This window comes from Branchiostoma lanceolatum, chromosome 9 (genome assembly GCF_035083965.1).
Source record: "Branchiostoma lanceolatum isolate klBraLanc5 chromosome 9, klBraLanc5.hap2, whole genome shotgun sequence".
NCBI lineage: Eukaryota > Metazoa > Chordata > Leptocardii > Amphioxiformes > Branchiostomatidae > Branchiostoma > Branchiostoma lanceolatum.
The window spans coordinates 7,078,751-7,095,708 of NC_089730.1; the positions used below are offsets into that span (position 1 = coordinate 7,078,751).

Below are 16,958 nucleotides of genomic sequence, written 5' to 3' on the forward strand. Positions count from 1 at the left end.
CAAAATGTATAAGAAACAAGTCATGAAGATCAAGTAGGTTGTAGCCAGGGGTTTGGACCCACTCACACACACACACACACGCTCGAAGGTCCACTTTTTAATGTCCAAGATTTTTTTTTTCAGACTTATTTATATCACCAGCGAGGCTGGAAAATTTGCTCACATTGTTTCAGATTTTTTTTTCTTTGAAATCCTCTCAAAAGGGCATACACACAGAACCCCCTGGGAAGCTCGCACCAGCAAGAAGAACCCCCTTAGGCAAAATCATACCTACAGGCATTATCAACCCTGATTATGTTTTTCTACCAATGAAGACCTCCACATGTTGCCATTTTGAGATGGTATTACCCTACAGCCAGTCATATACGTACGTTGTACTCAGCAACATGCAATAAACTCCTCTTCGGTCATCTAGAGAGGGAAAAGGAAACATGAGCCAAGAATTGAGACTGTAATTATGGTAATGTCCTGTGGACATTGAAGTTTGAAATTCTGAAACACAAAAGTTAAGCATTGTTTCTGTGTTCCTTTCACCATAGTTTACAAGGTAAGCCATGTGATGATCTCCTAGATAATGGCATATTAGAAACACGTTGATGAAACCTAGAGGTGGTGAAACTGCTTTCTTATTTTAGGTCCACCCACAGAGCGAACATAGAGATGGATACCAGGCAGGCTGGTGAAACACAGGAGGTCAACGACCTTGAAAATCACCATTGTTGTTAAAACACATTCAGTAAGATCCCTTTTGTCCACAGCACAGGTCATCAACCTCACCTGGGTTTAACGTTACAAACATAGCGAAGAAAAGTAAGCATGAAAACTTTGAAGAAGAAAAAAAGAAAGATTCGACCAATTAGAGGACAGCTAACTGAATCTCTCATGCCGCTGACTCACCGGAAAGTCGGACTTCCTAATTGGTCAGCAGCACCACCCTTAGTCACGTGACGCCACACTAATACAAATTTCTCCTGACGGTTTTGAAGGTAAGGGAAGAGAGACCGCGAGAGAAGTGAATATTCTTCCTCTTCGGGGTGTTCAGTTGGCATACAATCAAAGCTGACAGAGCAGGAGTAGTCTACGGAGGTCGTCGAGTCCGATTGACGGGGATTGTTGCTCCGCGTCGCCGACAAAAGGGTGGAGTTTCCGCGGGGGCGCCGCTCTCGGGCTCAGGGCGACTTTCAAACATGGCGGCCGAGCCAACACACTTACAGGTAAGGCACAGACAACTCCAAGTTTCTCCACTTTTCTAGCCGTAAACAAGTCCGATTTCTTGCCACTTCGAGGGTATACGTTTGTGTTTAAGTCCTGCGTTTGTTTGGCTGTTTTCAGAGCGATCCGGCAAGCCATTTTGTCGATCACCTCGGCCAAAGGTACGGCATGCAAGACGTTTCAGACAGCGACATTCAACAAAAACTCGAGTACCTGCGAGAACACATCAAAAACGACATCAAGAAGGAATACAAAATCAAGGAGGGCGCCGAGAAAGTCAGGAAAGTCACCACGGACAAGAAGAGCTTAGCCAACGTGGACAGTATCGTCAAAAAGTCCAACAAAAAGATCCAAGAACTCCACGAACAGTTGCAAGAACTGAACGCCCATATAGTGGTGTCACAATCGGCATCCGAGTCCGCAGACCTAACTGGTGAGTAATGTTTTTAGTCACAGCGGAAAAAAAATAACTTCTGATCTCATGATATTTATCATAATTTGTAGCCAAATTTGAACATGTTTCTTTTATTTTTCCACACATGACGTCATGTGGGTGTTTCCCAACATCGCACCCTTCAAACAACATGCTAAAACAAATACGGCTTGTAAGTGGGTTATAGGTGTTGCCCTGGTTTGTCGTTAAAAAGAGTTACGAAAAGTTACTTAGATCAGACATTTATTTGGTGATACTCAGTTTAGATTGTTGTGTAATGCTGTAAAACATCATTTTTAATCCTCCATCATGCTGTGTGCTTGGCACAAGTTCTGCTAGACCATACATTATGCCCCTGCCATGTACCAAATGTCAGAGGTTTGGTGCTGTACTTGTTTCGACATCTGTGCATTTAGTGCGTGGGCAGGGGGTGAAGATATACACATCCCAAGGATTTCAATAATAGCAAGGAAAAGGGAGCGAGGAATGGCATTCGGTGATGGTAGAGCCACCGATTCTTACTGATGCGTTCCAGACTGTGCATAGCATTAGTACCATTACACTACATAATGTGGTTTCAACATTGCTATCATTCACTAGCTTTAACAATGACATTCCTGTGTACACAGACAGCAAAACATTCTTTGAATGACTCACTCTTCTGAAATGCAATTAAGAATTATCTAACTCTAACGTCGGAACATGTAGTGACACTAGCTATGGCACTATTGGTTCCACGTTTTTATGTATGCGGTAGAAACCCAGGCGTCATAGATTCGAATCTTGACCCCTCCTCGACTTTGACACAACTAGAGGGGGCTGTAATTCAGCGAATGGATGTCTTTTGGAGGGGGTCCCATGTATGCAGCATAAAACCCCCGCACGTTAATTATAAATAACCCGACATAAGTTATCGAGAAGAGAAGGGGCGAACTGGTATTTGGATGTCATAGGCCTTCCCCGCCCACCCTCATTCAATGACCAGTGCTCCTAGCTTAGAGCAGTGTAGTTCGGATACACTACCAGCAATAGAAGGGATCATCTTTCCACATGCCACCTTCCTGAATGACAGCATACTTGATAGTACAGGGCCCACAGAACACTTCACCCCACCAGCAGCACTAGATTATATCACACAGGAAACTCTTGAGTTACAGACGTACATGTGCGCAGCATGTTTAGCTTTTGCCTAAACATGGTCACATCCAAGGGTACTACCATGCTACAGCGTCTTACTTTGTTGGTTCTCGGAATTGTCGGCTACGCAGTATCTACTGTAATTGTGGATAACTCTTTAGGGCTAGACTCGGGGAGGGGGGCATGAAGGATTTGGAGTATTTACTGTAAACTATACCCAGAGCCGTGTATGTTTCAAAGAGCAAACAAAACTGCTGGTCCCCTGTATCGTTATGCGCATATTAATAGGTTGTGTTAGTTATTCCCATGTGGTAGGGTATAGATTCAGCTATACAGTGGGTCTGGCGGACTTAATTTCCTTAATTAAGAGTTATTGTGGTTAATTGAGGTATCAAATGGCCTTTGATTTAATGACCGGTTGATAAGGGTAGTATAGAGGCCTTTACATTATGCCATTTATTAAAGTATCATACTCAATATGTGAAAATACCAGTTGTTAGGGTTAGGAGTTTACTATGTTATCAGACCACTGTTCATTTTAGAACAGTATAACAAAAAATTGTGTTTGAATTTGTATTCTGTTTAAGGCATCTACAAATTATTAACTAATATGAGATTTACAACATTTTGTCAGATGGAAATATATTACATGTATGATTCAAAAGGAAATGATGAAAATTGTCAATTGCATAGAAATTAATCATGTGACATGATTAATTTCCATGCAATTGATTGTGTATGGACACTGTACAAGAAGTTTGTTTATTCTAGGCCATAGTCAATCTTTGTTCACTTCTGTAGCTTTTGTTCACAACAGGGGGTTCTATAAGTAATGAAACATTTATTTATCAATTTTAGAAACAGAAAGGCCTGTTGTTATATGAAATGTGATAAAACATTTACATCATTTCTTTAAAGAAAACTGTAATTCTTGTTTCTTTCACTGTAAGTTCACTGTTTTCATGGTCACGTCTGTACCATGAACTTATCATCACCGTGTAAAAACCTGTTGTTACTATTTATGATTCCTTTACACATCTGTCCTGTAAATCAAAAGCTCGGGAAAATGTCTAATTTCCTTACGTCATGAAATTTTGCTGCCGTGAAGATAAAGTGAATTACAGTATTGAGTATAAAAACAAAGTTATTGTATTGGTTGTGCCTAATCATTATGGGGATATTGCACCCAAACTATTACAGCTGCCATGTCAGATGCCTGACGTCAGGGTGTTGGTACCGCTCATATGGTGATCAGGCCCTCATTTGTGTAAATCACAAGTTGGTCACAAGTGTCCAGATGGAGTGGTCCACAAGAGCTGTTTTGTTCCCCCGTCATACGTTTTCTCCGCAGATTGGCAAATGTCGAGTGCTCTACAAGTATCCGCGCTACCGGCCCGTACTAACCCACATGTTTGAGTCCACTTCAGCGGTCGTTGATGACGATATCACCACAAACATTTTCTTCCATAAACTGCAATGTGAGTTTTTTGGAGGGACCTGGATATGGCTTCGTACCTGAACATAACAGGTATCGTTACAGAGGTTTAGGTACAGGTCTGGAGTCTGCACACCCAAAAATAACATCAGGATCTAGTACAGAGGTTCAGGTACAGGTTTGGACTTATGGCTGCACACCCAAAAATAACATCAGGTACTAGTACAGAGGCACAGGTATAGGTCTGAAGGCTGCACACCCAAAATAACATCAGGTACCATACTAGTACAGAGGTTAAGGTACAGGTCTAATCTGGACCTGTACTTGTACCCGAACACTTGACAGAGTAACCTGCGGGCTTCAATGATGGAAGAAACAGTAAACAAAATGATTGTTTCAAAGTTTTGGTATCTCATGCCCAGATTCAGAACCTATGCTCTTGCAAGAGGATTTCAAATGAAAGATGGTATGATTCAAGGACAGGTATGATTTCAGTGTTTGTTTGTTTTTTTCCCATAGGAAATTTTCATGGTGTGGTAGAGACTGCAAGTTTTTGGTCACAAAATAGGTATCTATTTGAGTATAATTTCATACAGTACATTGACACTCCATATTTTTTGACCTGTACATAAAAGATTTTCATGCTGTCCTGTCTTAGCACTGGAAGGTAACCCAACCCACTGGTCAGTATAGTGACCCTGAACAATTCAATGGGGTTTCAAGATAAGAACCACTGGGTACTGGACACCTGAATGAACTAACTGCACTGTTAACCATGTACGCTTTTCGTGTAGTTTTATACCTTCGGGTGGGGACTCGGGCCAGTTTCTGTAACATTACACACGTGATTGAATATACGTTTTCTTTTTAACAATTGTTAGTTTTCCTTTCGTTTTCCATGGCAAATACAAATGTATTGTTGTTCCAAAACCTTCATATATAATATCATCATTACCCACAATTTTTAGATAACGCTATGTTATGTTATGTTTGAATCAGTTCTTATATAATCCCTTAGAAAAGGGAACTTAATAAAAACATTAGTTGATATGAGTCTATTCAAGTAGTAATGCTATACGACATGTCATCTTGTATGCAGTACTTCAAACATTGTTAAACATTTATTGTTAGGCACATTGAATGAATGGGACGGAGTAGAGTGTTTAGTCGTGCTAAAGGGACCAAAAAACACAACAAGGCTATTAGAATAGCACACGGTTAATGGAACACTAGTGTCAAGCTGAAAACAATACTAGGAACAAATACAAGAAAAGATGAAAGGAAAAACTCCAGAAGCCTTGATACATGTATGATATCTATATTCAAATAGTATATTTTGCAGAACAAGAAGTCACTAAAGTAACAGACCTCAGGGTTAGAAATACTGTAAATGCATTTAAGTTTGTGTGTTTTTTATTTCGCGCTAAGGCAAAAATGGAGTGTTCGCGGTGGTTTTAAGTTCGCCGCAACGCTAAAGTCACGCATACTGCTACAGCATTGGACAAAAATGTTCGCGGTGGTTTTACGTTTGCGGTGAAACGGTCGCCACGAAAACCGCGAACATAAAACCAGCGCGAACATTTCTGCATTTACAGTACTGGGTGTATATGCACTTTTCTACACTAGATGTTTTACTGTGGGTATACTGGTGCACCAAGATATTTATGTAAAGTTTTGCTGATTTTCTACTTCTGTTTATTTTTATGTTGTGCACACAACATATTTTCTAGGCATCTAAATTTATAGAAAAAAGAAAGGTAAATGAAGTTTGACATTGATAGTACTAATTTTCAAACCGTTACTTTAAAAACAGTGAAATGCTTCTCGATAATAGAAAGAATTACCATTGTGATTTGTATATAAAGGAACAATGCATTTTGTCACCTGTACCCAATGTGGGCCCCATTGTTATTAGAATTGCTGACATTTTGTAAAGTGCCACCTTTAATAACCAGTGGTTCTTCTATCATTACTCTGACCATTTTCCTGTCCCCATTTCCATTTAGTTTACCAGGTTGAAATCACCATTGGTAGAGTGCCAGGAACATATGTACATATGCAGTAGCAGCATGTGATGCCCCATCAGTGTAATACTTACTGTTTACTTGTGACTGACAGGGAACAGGCACAGCCACCATGGCAGGTGCCAGGTCACGTACTGTAAAACCATTTATTTACGTGTGACTTCTAATTTTGCAGTAGAGGGGGAAAAGAGTGTTTTTGCTGTCTTTTAAAGTATGCAGTTGACACAAATTCTGTAGTACAGAAGTAATACAATAGAAACACATGTGTCATGAATTTCCAGTGCGGAACTGCAAAAATAAAACCACTGTGAAAATTTTAATATTTACAGTATTGCATATGGGTAGAGACCATGTGCTATGCTTTGAAATACATGTATAGGACACACTGACGGCAGTCTGTTCTTGTAACATGTTCATATATAACTATCTATGATGCTGTACTTTGTTTTTAGAAGTTCGGGTTCTAACCCGGGCCGAGTTATACCAAAAACTTTAAAACTTGTACATGCATTTACTGGTACTGCTTTGTTTGCTTAGCACTAAATATAATGCGAACGAGTATGGGAGTTTTTGTTGGATCCGTTGTCATGTGTGGTGGCCGCCATCTTGAATTGTGACGTCACAGGGTCACCATACCATTTTTTGGGAGGGGTGTTTTTTGCTAACATTCTCTCTATTTTTAACAAATCAGCACACAACTATAACACATTCAACTCAAATAAAAAGAAAAATTCAATACCAATTCATATTTATAAAAAGACCCGGTAATCGCGTAACTAACATAGCAAACCCAGGGTGCAAAATACTTTTTTGAGCCAGGTTGCCCATGTTGCAACCTAGGGCAAATGCTAGGTTGCACATCCAAATTTCAGGTTGCTCCAGCAACATTCACTGATTTCATCAAATTAAGCTTGTATGTAGCATATAATACTACTAATATTTCAAAATATGAATTAGATAGTATTGTGTTCCCATTGACCTAACAACATCTTGTTTAGCCAAGGGCAGTGTGTTTTCGTCTTTTTCAGCTCAAATTCCACGATCTATGAAGGGTTTTGGATGGTTTAAAACGAAAAAGTGTTGATTTCTTTGTTTCAATTGAAGATTTACCAAATTTTATGAGAGTGACACTGTGTTTTTGTGAGCTTCCAGGGCTCCGATTGAGATCTTTGGCTCAAAATATAAGGTTGCACACTACGCTACCTGGGTTTGGAATTAACTTGCACCAACCGAAATATTGTTGCACCGTGCAACGTGCAACCAGGTATTTTGCACCCTGAAACCTGAAGTATACGTAGCACAAATCTCGAGTTGAACATGTGTCACCACAGCACTACCAGTGGTCTAGCTCCCCAAAAGATATGGGAAGGTTTCTAACGCTTCACTAACTATTACATACATGCTATAAATGAAATGTACTTGTGTTTATCTTCCTTGAAAAAGTGGTAGCATTTGTTCTTCTAACCCTGCTCCACATAAATATTGTACCATGCCATGTTAACCCCACCTATTCATCATAGCACAGAGTTTAATAGGGTACGGTCACTTCAATCAAAACACATGCCCCCACCAGCAATTCGCCCTGTCAATTCCATTTACAGGCCCTTCTGTGTGGAAGCTGTCGTGTTGTAGTGATGGCCTTTTACATTAGCGTTGCCAGATCACTCTAGAGCTCTTGCCATGCGATTTTGTCTTTTGTTCGATAAGTGCTAGCCTTCCGAGTGTCGTAACACAGAACTTAATGGCTTTGATGACTGTCCGACTGCAATATTTATAGACAAGGATCGGGAATGATTAGACAAAAGGGCTTGATTTTATCGATGGTTTAGCCAAACAGCTGAACATCATTTATCTGAAAATGCCACCACAGCTTCTTGTAATAAAGTTTTTGCCAAGTAGACTTCTTTTATTGGCACTAGGCCGCATTGTCTTGATTATGTGGATGACGTGCACTGGACACCCCAAAATTGATGCAAGCGTGCAGAAGACAAGAAAGATGGGCAGTGATATATTGTTGACTGTTGTTGTTGTTGTAATTGTATTGGTGATCTTTTGATATGTACCTGAAGACTGTCAAAGTAAAACAGTGAATAAAGACAATTTCAAATCTTAGTAATAGTGATTGAAATAAACAGAACTTAGTACACATGTATAACAAACAATAATCTACTTTTGATTATTATTCTTTCAGGGGGTAGGTTGTCTTGTTTTCAGAATTTTCATATTTGCTCATCTTGCGATTTTCTAAACGATTTTACAATTTGTGGCATTGATGCAAACCGAGGGGTGCATAAATTCCTTGAAAATCAATGCACTTGCGGATGACATCCATAAAATTAAGACAGTTTGGCCCAAGGGAAAGGAACACCAGATAGTTGCTAGGGGTGCCATTTGGTGTTCATATGTTGTTATCTGGAAAACATCCAACTGATATGACACTGCCAAGCACTCAGCACAACTGTCAGGAGTAGTTTAACAGGAAGTCAAGAACAACTGGTACCATCCTGATATCACTAGATATACACTTGGGACAATACGAGGTCTATTGTACATGTATATTACTGTAAATGCAGAAATGTTTACGGTGGTTTTATGTTTGCGTTTTCGCGGTGGCTGTTTCACCGCAAACATTTTTGTCCAATACTGTAGCAGTATGTAACTACAGCGCTTCCACGAACTTAAAACCACCGCAAACACTCCAGTTTTGCCTTAGCGCGAAATAAAAACCATGCGAACTTTAATGCATTTACAGTATTGTACTGTAATGAAATAAGTATATTATGTAAGGAATGGATGGCATGGATGGAAAAAAATGCACGAAACAAAAGATTAGTAGTTTGCAAAGTATTCTTTCCAATTTCCATGTGTAATTATTTCCCACCTTTTGTGTTTTTCATATATGAGTGTTGCCAATACATCATGTATTGGCAGCATTCATATATGAATAGCACAAAAGGTTATAACAGCATGTATGATGTGTACTGTACTGGCAACAAGAAGTTGAAAAAGGAAGGCTAGCTTGTTTCTCCATATATGGCCTTGACACTGTCTGTGTGACTCAGGCCCCGTGTAACCTATACTTTCTGTAAGCTCGTGATTTGGACAGGCATTAACTTGACCTTTGATTTCCATGTTCACCACACATTAGACCCTTAGAAGATCAGGTGTTGGATTTCTTCCTAGGATTAGGGTTAAAAGCCTTGTTTGATTAACATTTAGGGTGGTGCCTGCAAAAGCTGTTATAGAGCTAGTTTTATGACTTGTTTTGACATAGAACACATTTAGCAGCCGTTAGGAAGCAAAAAGGGTGCCATACATGGCCGCAAAAAGTTCATGTTTACACTAGCGACTGTGAATGCTTGGAAATCCCTGTAAACTTTTAAGTCTCGAAAGTTTTGCCATGGTCATATTTTTGCATATTTCACAGTGACTTTGACACCTTCCGCGAAATAAACACAGCAAAAATAGACAAATTTACAGTATACTACTATGAATATCATAATTTACTTCTCCCATAGGAAAAAAACGTAGGCCCACACCAGATAACCTTGTCTTGATTCTGGGTCACGGGTCTCTTTTAACGACCCCTTTCACAATCCCAGTACAATTTTGTATAGTGTATGTGCTACTTTCCTGGTCTTCAAATTTGGTGTTGTCCTAAACAGGGGATTTAGATATCCCATATTAAGCACAACGAATGACTTAATGTGTTTAACAGGGTGGAACATGATTGGCTGTCCACATAAATGACTCTGTGATGGTGATCAGATAAAAACCTTTTTTTGTGATTGGTAATTTGAAGGTCACTGAGTGACAACAAGACAAAGGCTATTGTCTACATATATTTTAGTATTTGCCTTACCATTATCATAATTTATGGAGGGCGACCTTCATACATGATGTAATTTGAACTAAAATTTGACATATTGTAAATCTTGAAATTTTGCAGTGGTTTTAAAATCTAATTTCACAGTGACCTTTTCACTTTCACCAAATAAGTGAATTTGCAGTATTGCCTAATAGAAATACTGTAAATGTATTTAAGTTCGCATGGTTTTTATTTCGCGTTAAGGCTGAAATGGAGTGTTCGTGGTGGTTTTGAGTTCACGGCAGCGCTATAGTCACAAACTGCTACAGCATTGGACAGAAATGTTTGCGGCGGCTTTAAGATCGCGGTGAAACCTCCACCGCGAAAACCGTGAACATAAAACTGCCGCAAACATTTCTGCATTTACAGTATTGTATATCCCCTGAACGCTTTAACCCAACTAAGGGGTGTTGTTCAGTACGTAAACAAGAGAAAAATTGTATATGCAATTATTACAAAGCGTTGTTTGTTTATCATCATGATCTATACTATAGTGGGCCACCTTCACACATGGTGATCTGTGCACCAAAATTTGACACTGTAGTCATTTTCTTTTAGATACCAACACAAGTTGTATTGAAGTGTGGCATGCTCTAAAAGTCTAATCTATACCATATCCATCCCTGGAACTGATCACATGCTTCATAAAAGTTCATGTGTGGATGTTACGTGGCTCAACTCACATTAAAGGGGAAATGGCTCAAAAACATGTGGTCGCACTTTGACCAATTTACTAGTATACATGTATGTCTGCTCTACCACTTATCTCAACTTCCTCTTTTGCTTGCCTTGATATGAATACAAGACCGTTTTTTGCTACAAACAAATACAGACAACATGATTTAAAGGAAACCAAGGCAATATTAGGGACTGAAAAACGGATTTTGAAAGTCAATTTATTTAGTCCTTTCTATGCATGATTAGTTCAAACAACACTATCACAATGTTAGCGATATCCATGATGCAAAAATATGACGTCAGTATGATGTGAGAACTCGCTGAAATCATGGCCCGAGTTTTTTGCAGGCTCACGAAACTAAGGGGATCATTGTACGGCTCATTTCTGCACAGTTTTGAAATGTTCAAAGTGAGACGTTATTACACAAATGTGTTAAACAGTTTTAGTAAATGTCACTACCATAAAGATTTCATCTTTTTTATGTTTCCATTTTTTGGGCCCTAATATTGCTTTGGTTGCCTTTAAAGCAAGAAGACATGACAAAAAAAGAAATCTGTTGGAACGAAAGGGAAAAAAAAAAAAAAAGAAAGAGGCAGTCTGAAAACCCAGACACTGTTTTGTTTCAACAGTTGTAAACACATGTTACTAATCTTGGCCTGTACATACACACACACAACTGGCATTAGAGGAACCTAGCCCATGTACTTTGCCCTGACATATCTTGACCCCGCTAGCCAGGATAGACTCAAGACAAGCTTTATTTAGAAAGTGGGATGGCTTGTGTTTGCTTGTGACATTGTCTCGAGGTACTTCATTTCCTCCGATATTATGTACAAGCTTGTCACAGTACAGTACAAGACATATATTATACATCACTTCCTTGTACAGTCAGTGAGACTACTTTAGACTGTAAGTCTTTAAATGTTTGCAGTGGTTTTATTTCGTAGTCACTGTTTTACTTTGAAATTATGAGCTGCAATTATGCGTTTTCGATGCATTAATGCTCCAACAGCGAATTGTTAAAACACTGTGAAAACTACATGTAAGCCTGGATCCCCTGAAAACTTTAAGTCCCAGCAAAAATAGAGGAATTTACAGTATTGTATGTGAAAGGAGGGGGTGTCCATGTTAGGCATGTTACTTTCCTATTGAAGAATTGTTTCTAGTTGTTGTAGTTTTACCAACATTAAATTGCAGAGTTGAACCTTAAGTAATCTCCAAGCAGATCTACAGTGGGAATGTCAGTATCCAAAGGGCAAATGCATCATTACTGTAAATGCATGAATGTTTGCGGTGGTTTTTTAGTCGCGGTGAACTCTTCACTACAAACTTAAAACCACCGCAAAACTTTATACCCACCTATGGCTGTAGCGCTACTACTGTTTCAAACACAAACTTAAAACCACAACGAACACTCCACCTGGTCGCCAATAACTGAATAAGGCTGCTTTGGCCCTTTGGATACTGTCATTGCCACCGTTAGATCTGCTTGGAGATCAAACATTGAGAGCTACATGTACACAGGCTTTGTCGTGGACAGTAAAAATCTTTTAAAAAATCTAACAAAATGATAGTTGAATTTAGATTCATTCAAAATCATCAGATGTATTTTGGATACTTTCTGTCCACAGCCAATGTCAAAAGACTAGCCAAAATTTCAATTTGAAATATGTAAGACTCATATTTTGTCATACCATACACACAGACAAACACCTGGTAACATAAGCGCCTAAAGTACTGTTGATTACTGTTCAAAGTTCCTGTGTCTATAAGCAGCAACAAAACTGACCACACCCAGGCAAAAATGTACATTTCAAGCCACAACTTTACAGGACCAGATACAGTGTACCAGCTACTGTAAATGCAGAAATGTTCGCGGTGGTTTTAAGTTCGCGGTTATCGCGGCGACCGTTTTACCGCAAACTTAAAATCGCCGCGAACATTTTTGTCCAATACTGTACATAGCAGTATGTAACTCTAGCACTACCATGATCTTAAAACCACTGAAAGTGAAACACTCCATTTTCACCTTAGCGCGAAATAAAAACCACGCGAACTTAAACGCATTTACAGTATATGACCCGTAACAGCTCGGACTAGCCTGAATCCTGTACTAGAAATGTGATCTGGTGTGTTTCCAGTCACACATTCCACCCTTGGTGTTGTTCCCATTCACCCCAGTGTACAGCATGTCTGGCATTAGCACTCCCTGCCATGGTCCTGACCCTGTCTGACCCCATCTGGAACATTACCAGTCCAGCTTTCACTTGACACATTGAACAAGGTCATGGGCACTGAAGTTACCTTGTAAAAATGTGTTGGATTTCTTGCACTGTAAATTCATTACTTTCCGGGAGGACATACTGTAATTCTTGTTTCTTTCACTGTAACTTTATGTTTACTGTTTTCACGGTCACCTCTGTACTGTGAACTTATCATCACCGTAAAAAAACCTGTTATCATTTATGATTCCTCAGGGTGCGAAATACTTTTTTGAGCCAGGTTGCCCATGTTGCAACCAAGGGCAAATGCTAGGTTGCACATCCAAATTTCAGGTTGCTCCAGCAACATTCACCGATTTCTTCAAATCAAGCTCGTATGTAGCGTATAATACTACTAACATTTCAAAATATATATTAGACCTAACAACATCTTGTTTAGCTGAGGGCAGTGTGTTTTTGTCTTTTTCAGCTCAAATTCCACGATCTATGAAGGGTTTTGGATGGTTTAAAACGAAAAAGTGTTGATTTCTTTATTTCAATTGAAGATTTACCGAATTTTATGAGAGGGACACTGTGTTTTTGTGAGCTTCCAGGGCTCCGATTGAAATCTTTGGCTCAAAATATAAGGTTGCACACTGCGCTACCTGGGTTTGGAATCAACTTGCACCAACCGAAATCTTGTTGCACTGTGCAACGTGCAACCAGGTATTTCGCACCCTGTTCCTTCATAGATTCTTTCTGAAAATCACTTGCCACCACCGTGAAGTTAAAGTTCAGTGAATATATACATTTTCCAAAATTTTGCTACCGTGAAGATAAAGTGAATTACACATTTACAGTAATTTTGTGATAAAAGGGGAAAGGAAGTTTGTGCGGCGTTTTAAGTTTTTAGTTGAAACAATTCTCTAGTACAGCACTAGTACTAGTAGTAGTACATTGGAGAGGTATATTCGCGCTGTCATAAATTCATGGTGTAGAGGTCAAGTAAACTGCAAAAGCAAAACTACTGGAAATATTTCAAGATTTACTGTAGTTCAAACTGATATAGAAGAATATCTGGACCTCTGATGATTTTGTATACCTTTCAAAATTCCTTTTCAAAATTAGACCAAATTTCCAAGCTAAGAATTTCAATCCAATATTTTCCTTTAAACTCAAATATCTTCAAGCTACATTCTTACAAATGTTCCCCTTTCTCAATGAATATAAGATGTATGACACTTTGATAAAATGTTACATGACGCTCTAAGTGTATACGCCCTTACCGTTTGCCCGTAATCCTTCCGCTAACTATAGAAAGTCTAAGGGTAAGTGGCCATGGCATTTTCTTTGTAGACATTGCACTATAGAGTAAGCTGTGTTAAGAAGGAAGCCACCACACCTTAACTAAACCTTCCTGTTACCCCTCTAGTGATCCTAGTGTCATATTCTCTCTTTGAACTCTTACTTGCAAGTCAGTCAATACTTATTTAGGAAACTCAAGAAATATTAGGGCCTGAAAATCGGATTTTAAAAGTCAATTTATTTAGTCATTTTCTATACAACACTATCACAATGTATAGCAACATCCATGATGAAAAAATATGACGTTGTTGTGAAGTGAGAACGCACTGAAAATGGTGGCCGGAATTTTTGTAGGCTCGCGAAACTAAGGGGATCATCGTACGGCACGATTTTGTGCGGTTTTGAAATGCTCAAAGTACATGTATGACGTTATTACGCAAATGAAGTAAACAGTGTTAGTAAATGTCACTACCATAAAGATTTCAGCATTTTTTCTATTTTCATTTTTTGGGCCCTAATATTGCTTTGGTTGCCTTTAACATATTGTGTAGAAGGTCTTGCTTCCTTCCTATAGAGCAAGAGAAATTTATATATTTAACTTCATATTCGCAACCATTCACATGAATGAATGTTTAAAAAGAATTGAAGAGAGAAGTGAATTTGTTTTCCTTAACCATTTTAATGGCATAGCCTAGTATGTATGCATGTACTTGTATGTACTAAGAAGTTTCACGCTAAATTACGGAAATTACACATTGCGTAAGAATGACAATTTTTGTCCTGTTTTCTATCTTTCAGACATGTTTTGTTGTCAGTGGATTTGACTACGTATACAGTAGCGCTGCATTCTCATATACAGTATATTACAAGCCATTGTGACAATTTGCTAGGTATTATCCTTGACCCCAGCATTGTTTGGGTTCAAGGTTTCCTCATTAAAAAAAAAAGGAAGTTCTGCCCAGTAAGCACCATTCTTTTGTACGATAACAAACAACGCACAGGGCTGTGTTTGTTTTCTCTGAATCTGTGCTGTATTTTGTACGGTAATTGAGTTTCTTGACAAAAAAGACAAAAGTCTTTCTCACCATTGAAATGAAATGTTTCCTGTTTAACTTATGGCTTCGTATCTAGACATAACATATATAGGTATAGGTAAAGAACTTAAGGTACAGATCCAGACCTGTAATTGTACCTGAACAATTATTTAACAATATAACCTGTACACATAGTCTTCGTTAATGACAGAAACAGTCAAAACTGTTTTCTTTTTACTTTTGCTGGTATCTCATGCAGAGAACATTGAAAGAGACCCAAATCAAAGATAGCACTGGTTTCCATGGCCATATAATGTTTTCGTCTTTTTTCTGTGCTAAATGTTCATCATCAAACTTCAAAGTCAAAGTTCCTTCCCGCACCGATGGTGCATAGGGCGGCGCCCATCTCTGTTTCGGTAGCCCTTGGGCCACACAACTTTGTGCAATCACTACAGCAAGGGGCTAGTCCACTGGTAATGGTGTGTGTTTAACTACCATACTCTATCCCAAATGCTGAGTGCTAAGCAGAGAAAGCAGTATGTACCATTTTTAAAGTCTTAGGTATGACCTGGTTGGGGATCGAACTCACGACCTGCCGTATGCAAGGCAAACACTCTATGTTCATCGTAGGTAAATGTTCATCGTAGTGGAAGGAATGTACGTCTTTCGTCTCAACATAAGAACATACTTGCAGCCCTAGTTTTTCTTTGAAGGACAGTAATGACTGCAATCAATCTAGATTTTCCTTGCTCCCTTTTCAACAACCCCCCTTATTATTTAGCACTCATTGTGAGTGTGGAACTTTCCAAGGGCTTCAGTACACTCCAGTACAATAACAGGTAGCTTTACACAGGTGCAGTTTGAAAGGCTTGGTTTATTCACTGGATAAAAAAGGATTAGAGATTTACTTTTTTTAGAAAAGACTTGTCCGTAGTGAATACTAACTCTAAAGCTGTGAACAAACTCGAGAATGACTTTGAACTCCAATGACGTTCAGCATTTCTTTATACCATTCTGAGAGCAAATTATTCAAAATTTCACAATGATTTTGTCACAAAATGTTGTCAATTAGGGAAGGAAGTTTTAGCTTCTTTATATGTATGAAAATTACAATGTGCAAGTTTTGCATGTTCTAAACTTCTATATTGTAGATGTAATACTACTAATTGGACTAATATTAAAATGGTTGCATACATGTTTTGGTTGCCAGCTACATTTTTCCTTTATAACATGTACTGATACATAAAAAGCTTTTTGTTTACACGTAGTTTGTGTACTTTCTCAAACAACTAAAGAGACTTGCTAACATCGGTAATACCTAGCCATGTACATGTAAACAGTGAGTTTTGAGAGTTTTGAAGATTGGTTTACATGTAACCCCAATACACAACACACTAGGAGGGGAGGGCTTGTTTACCTTTTAGCATTGTTGTCAAATGCTTGGCATGTGTTTACCCTTTTAGCACCCCATGTTTATCCATTAGACCTACAGAAAGAGCCCTGATTAGCAAGTCTGTGTGAAAACTCTGCCTGTTTGCTTGTGTTTGGTTCCATATTGTACAAGGTAAACTGTTTAGACAGTCACCGGTGGCATTCGGTATCACAGCGCCCATTTCTAAAACTAAAAGTA

At 38.8% G+C, this 16,958-nt stretch overlaps 2 protein-coding genes across 8 annotated transcripts in view; one reads left to right on the forward strand and one right to left on the reverse strand.

Moving 5' to 3' along the window:
* Positions 1–16,958, reverse strand: part of LOC136442362 (U6 snRNA-associated Sm-like protein LSm2) — a 223,136-nt gene that overhangs the window by 7,263 nt on the left and 198,915 nt on the right. The gene's annotated exons all lie outside the window — the stretch shown is intronic.
* Positions 935–16,958, forward strand: part of LOC136442526 (serine/threonine-protein kinase N2-like) — a 50,805-nt gene continuing 34,781 nt past the window's right edge. For 5 of the 7 annotated variants that reach the window (XM_066439432.1, XM_066439433.1, XM_066439435.1 and 2 more), the window contains exons 1-2: positions 935–1,214; positions 1,333–1,645. In XM_066439432.1, coding sequence (XP_066295529.1) covers positions 1,188–1,214; positions 1,333–1,645 — 340 coding nt within the window. In that variant the 5' untranslated portion in view covers positions 935–1,187. The remainder of the gene's footprint in view (positions 1,215–1,332; positions 1,646–16,958) is intronic. The other 2 variants (XM_066439438.1, XM_066439436.1) reach the window with 1 other exon arrangement.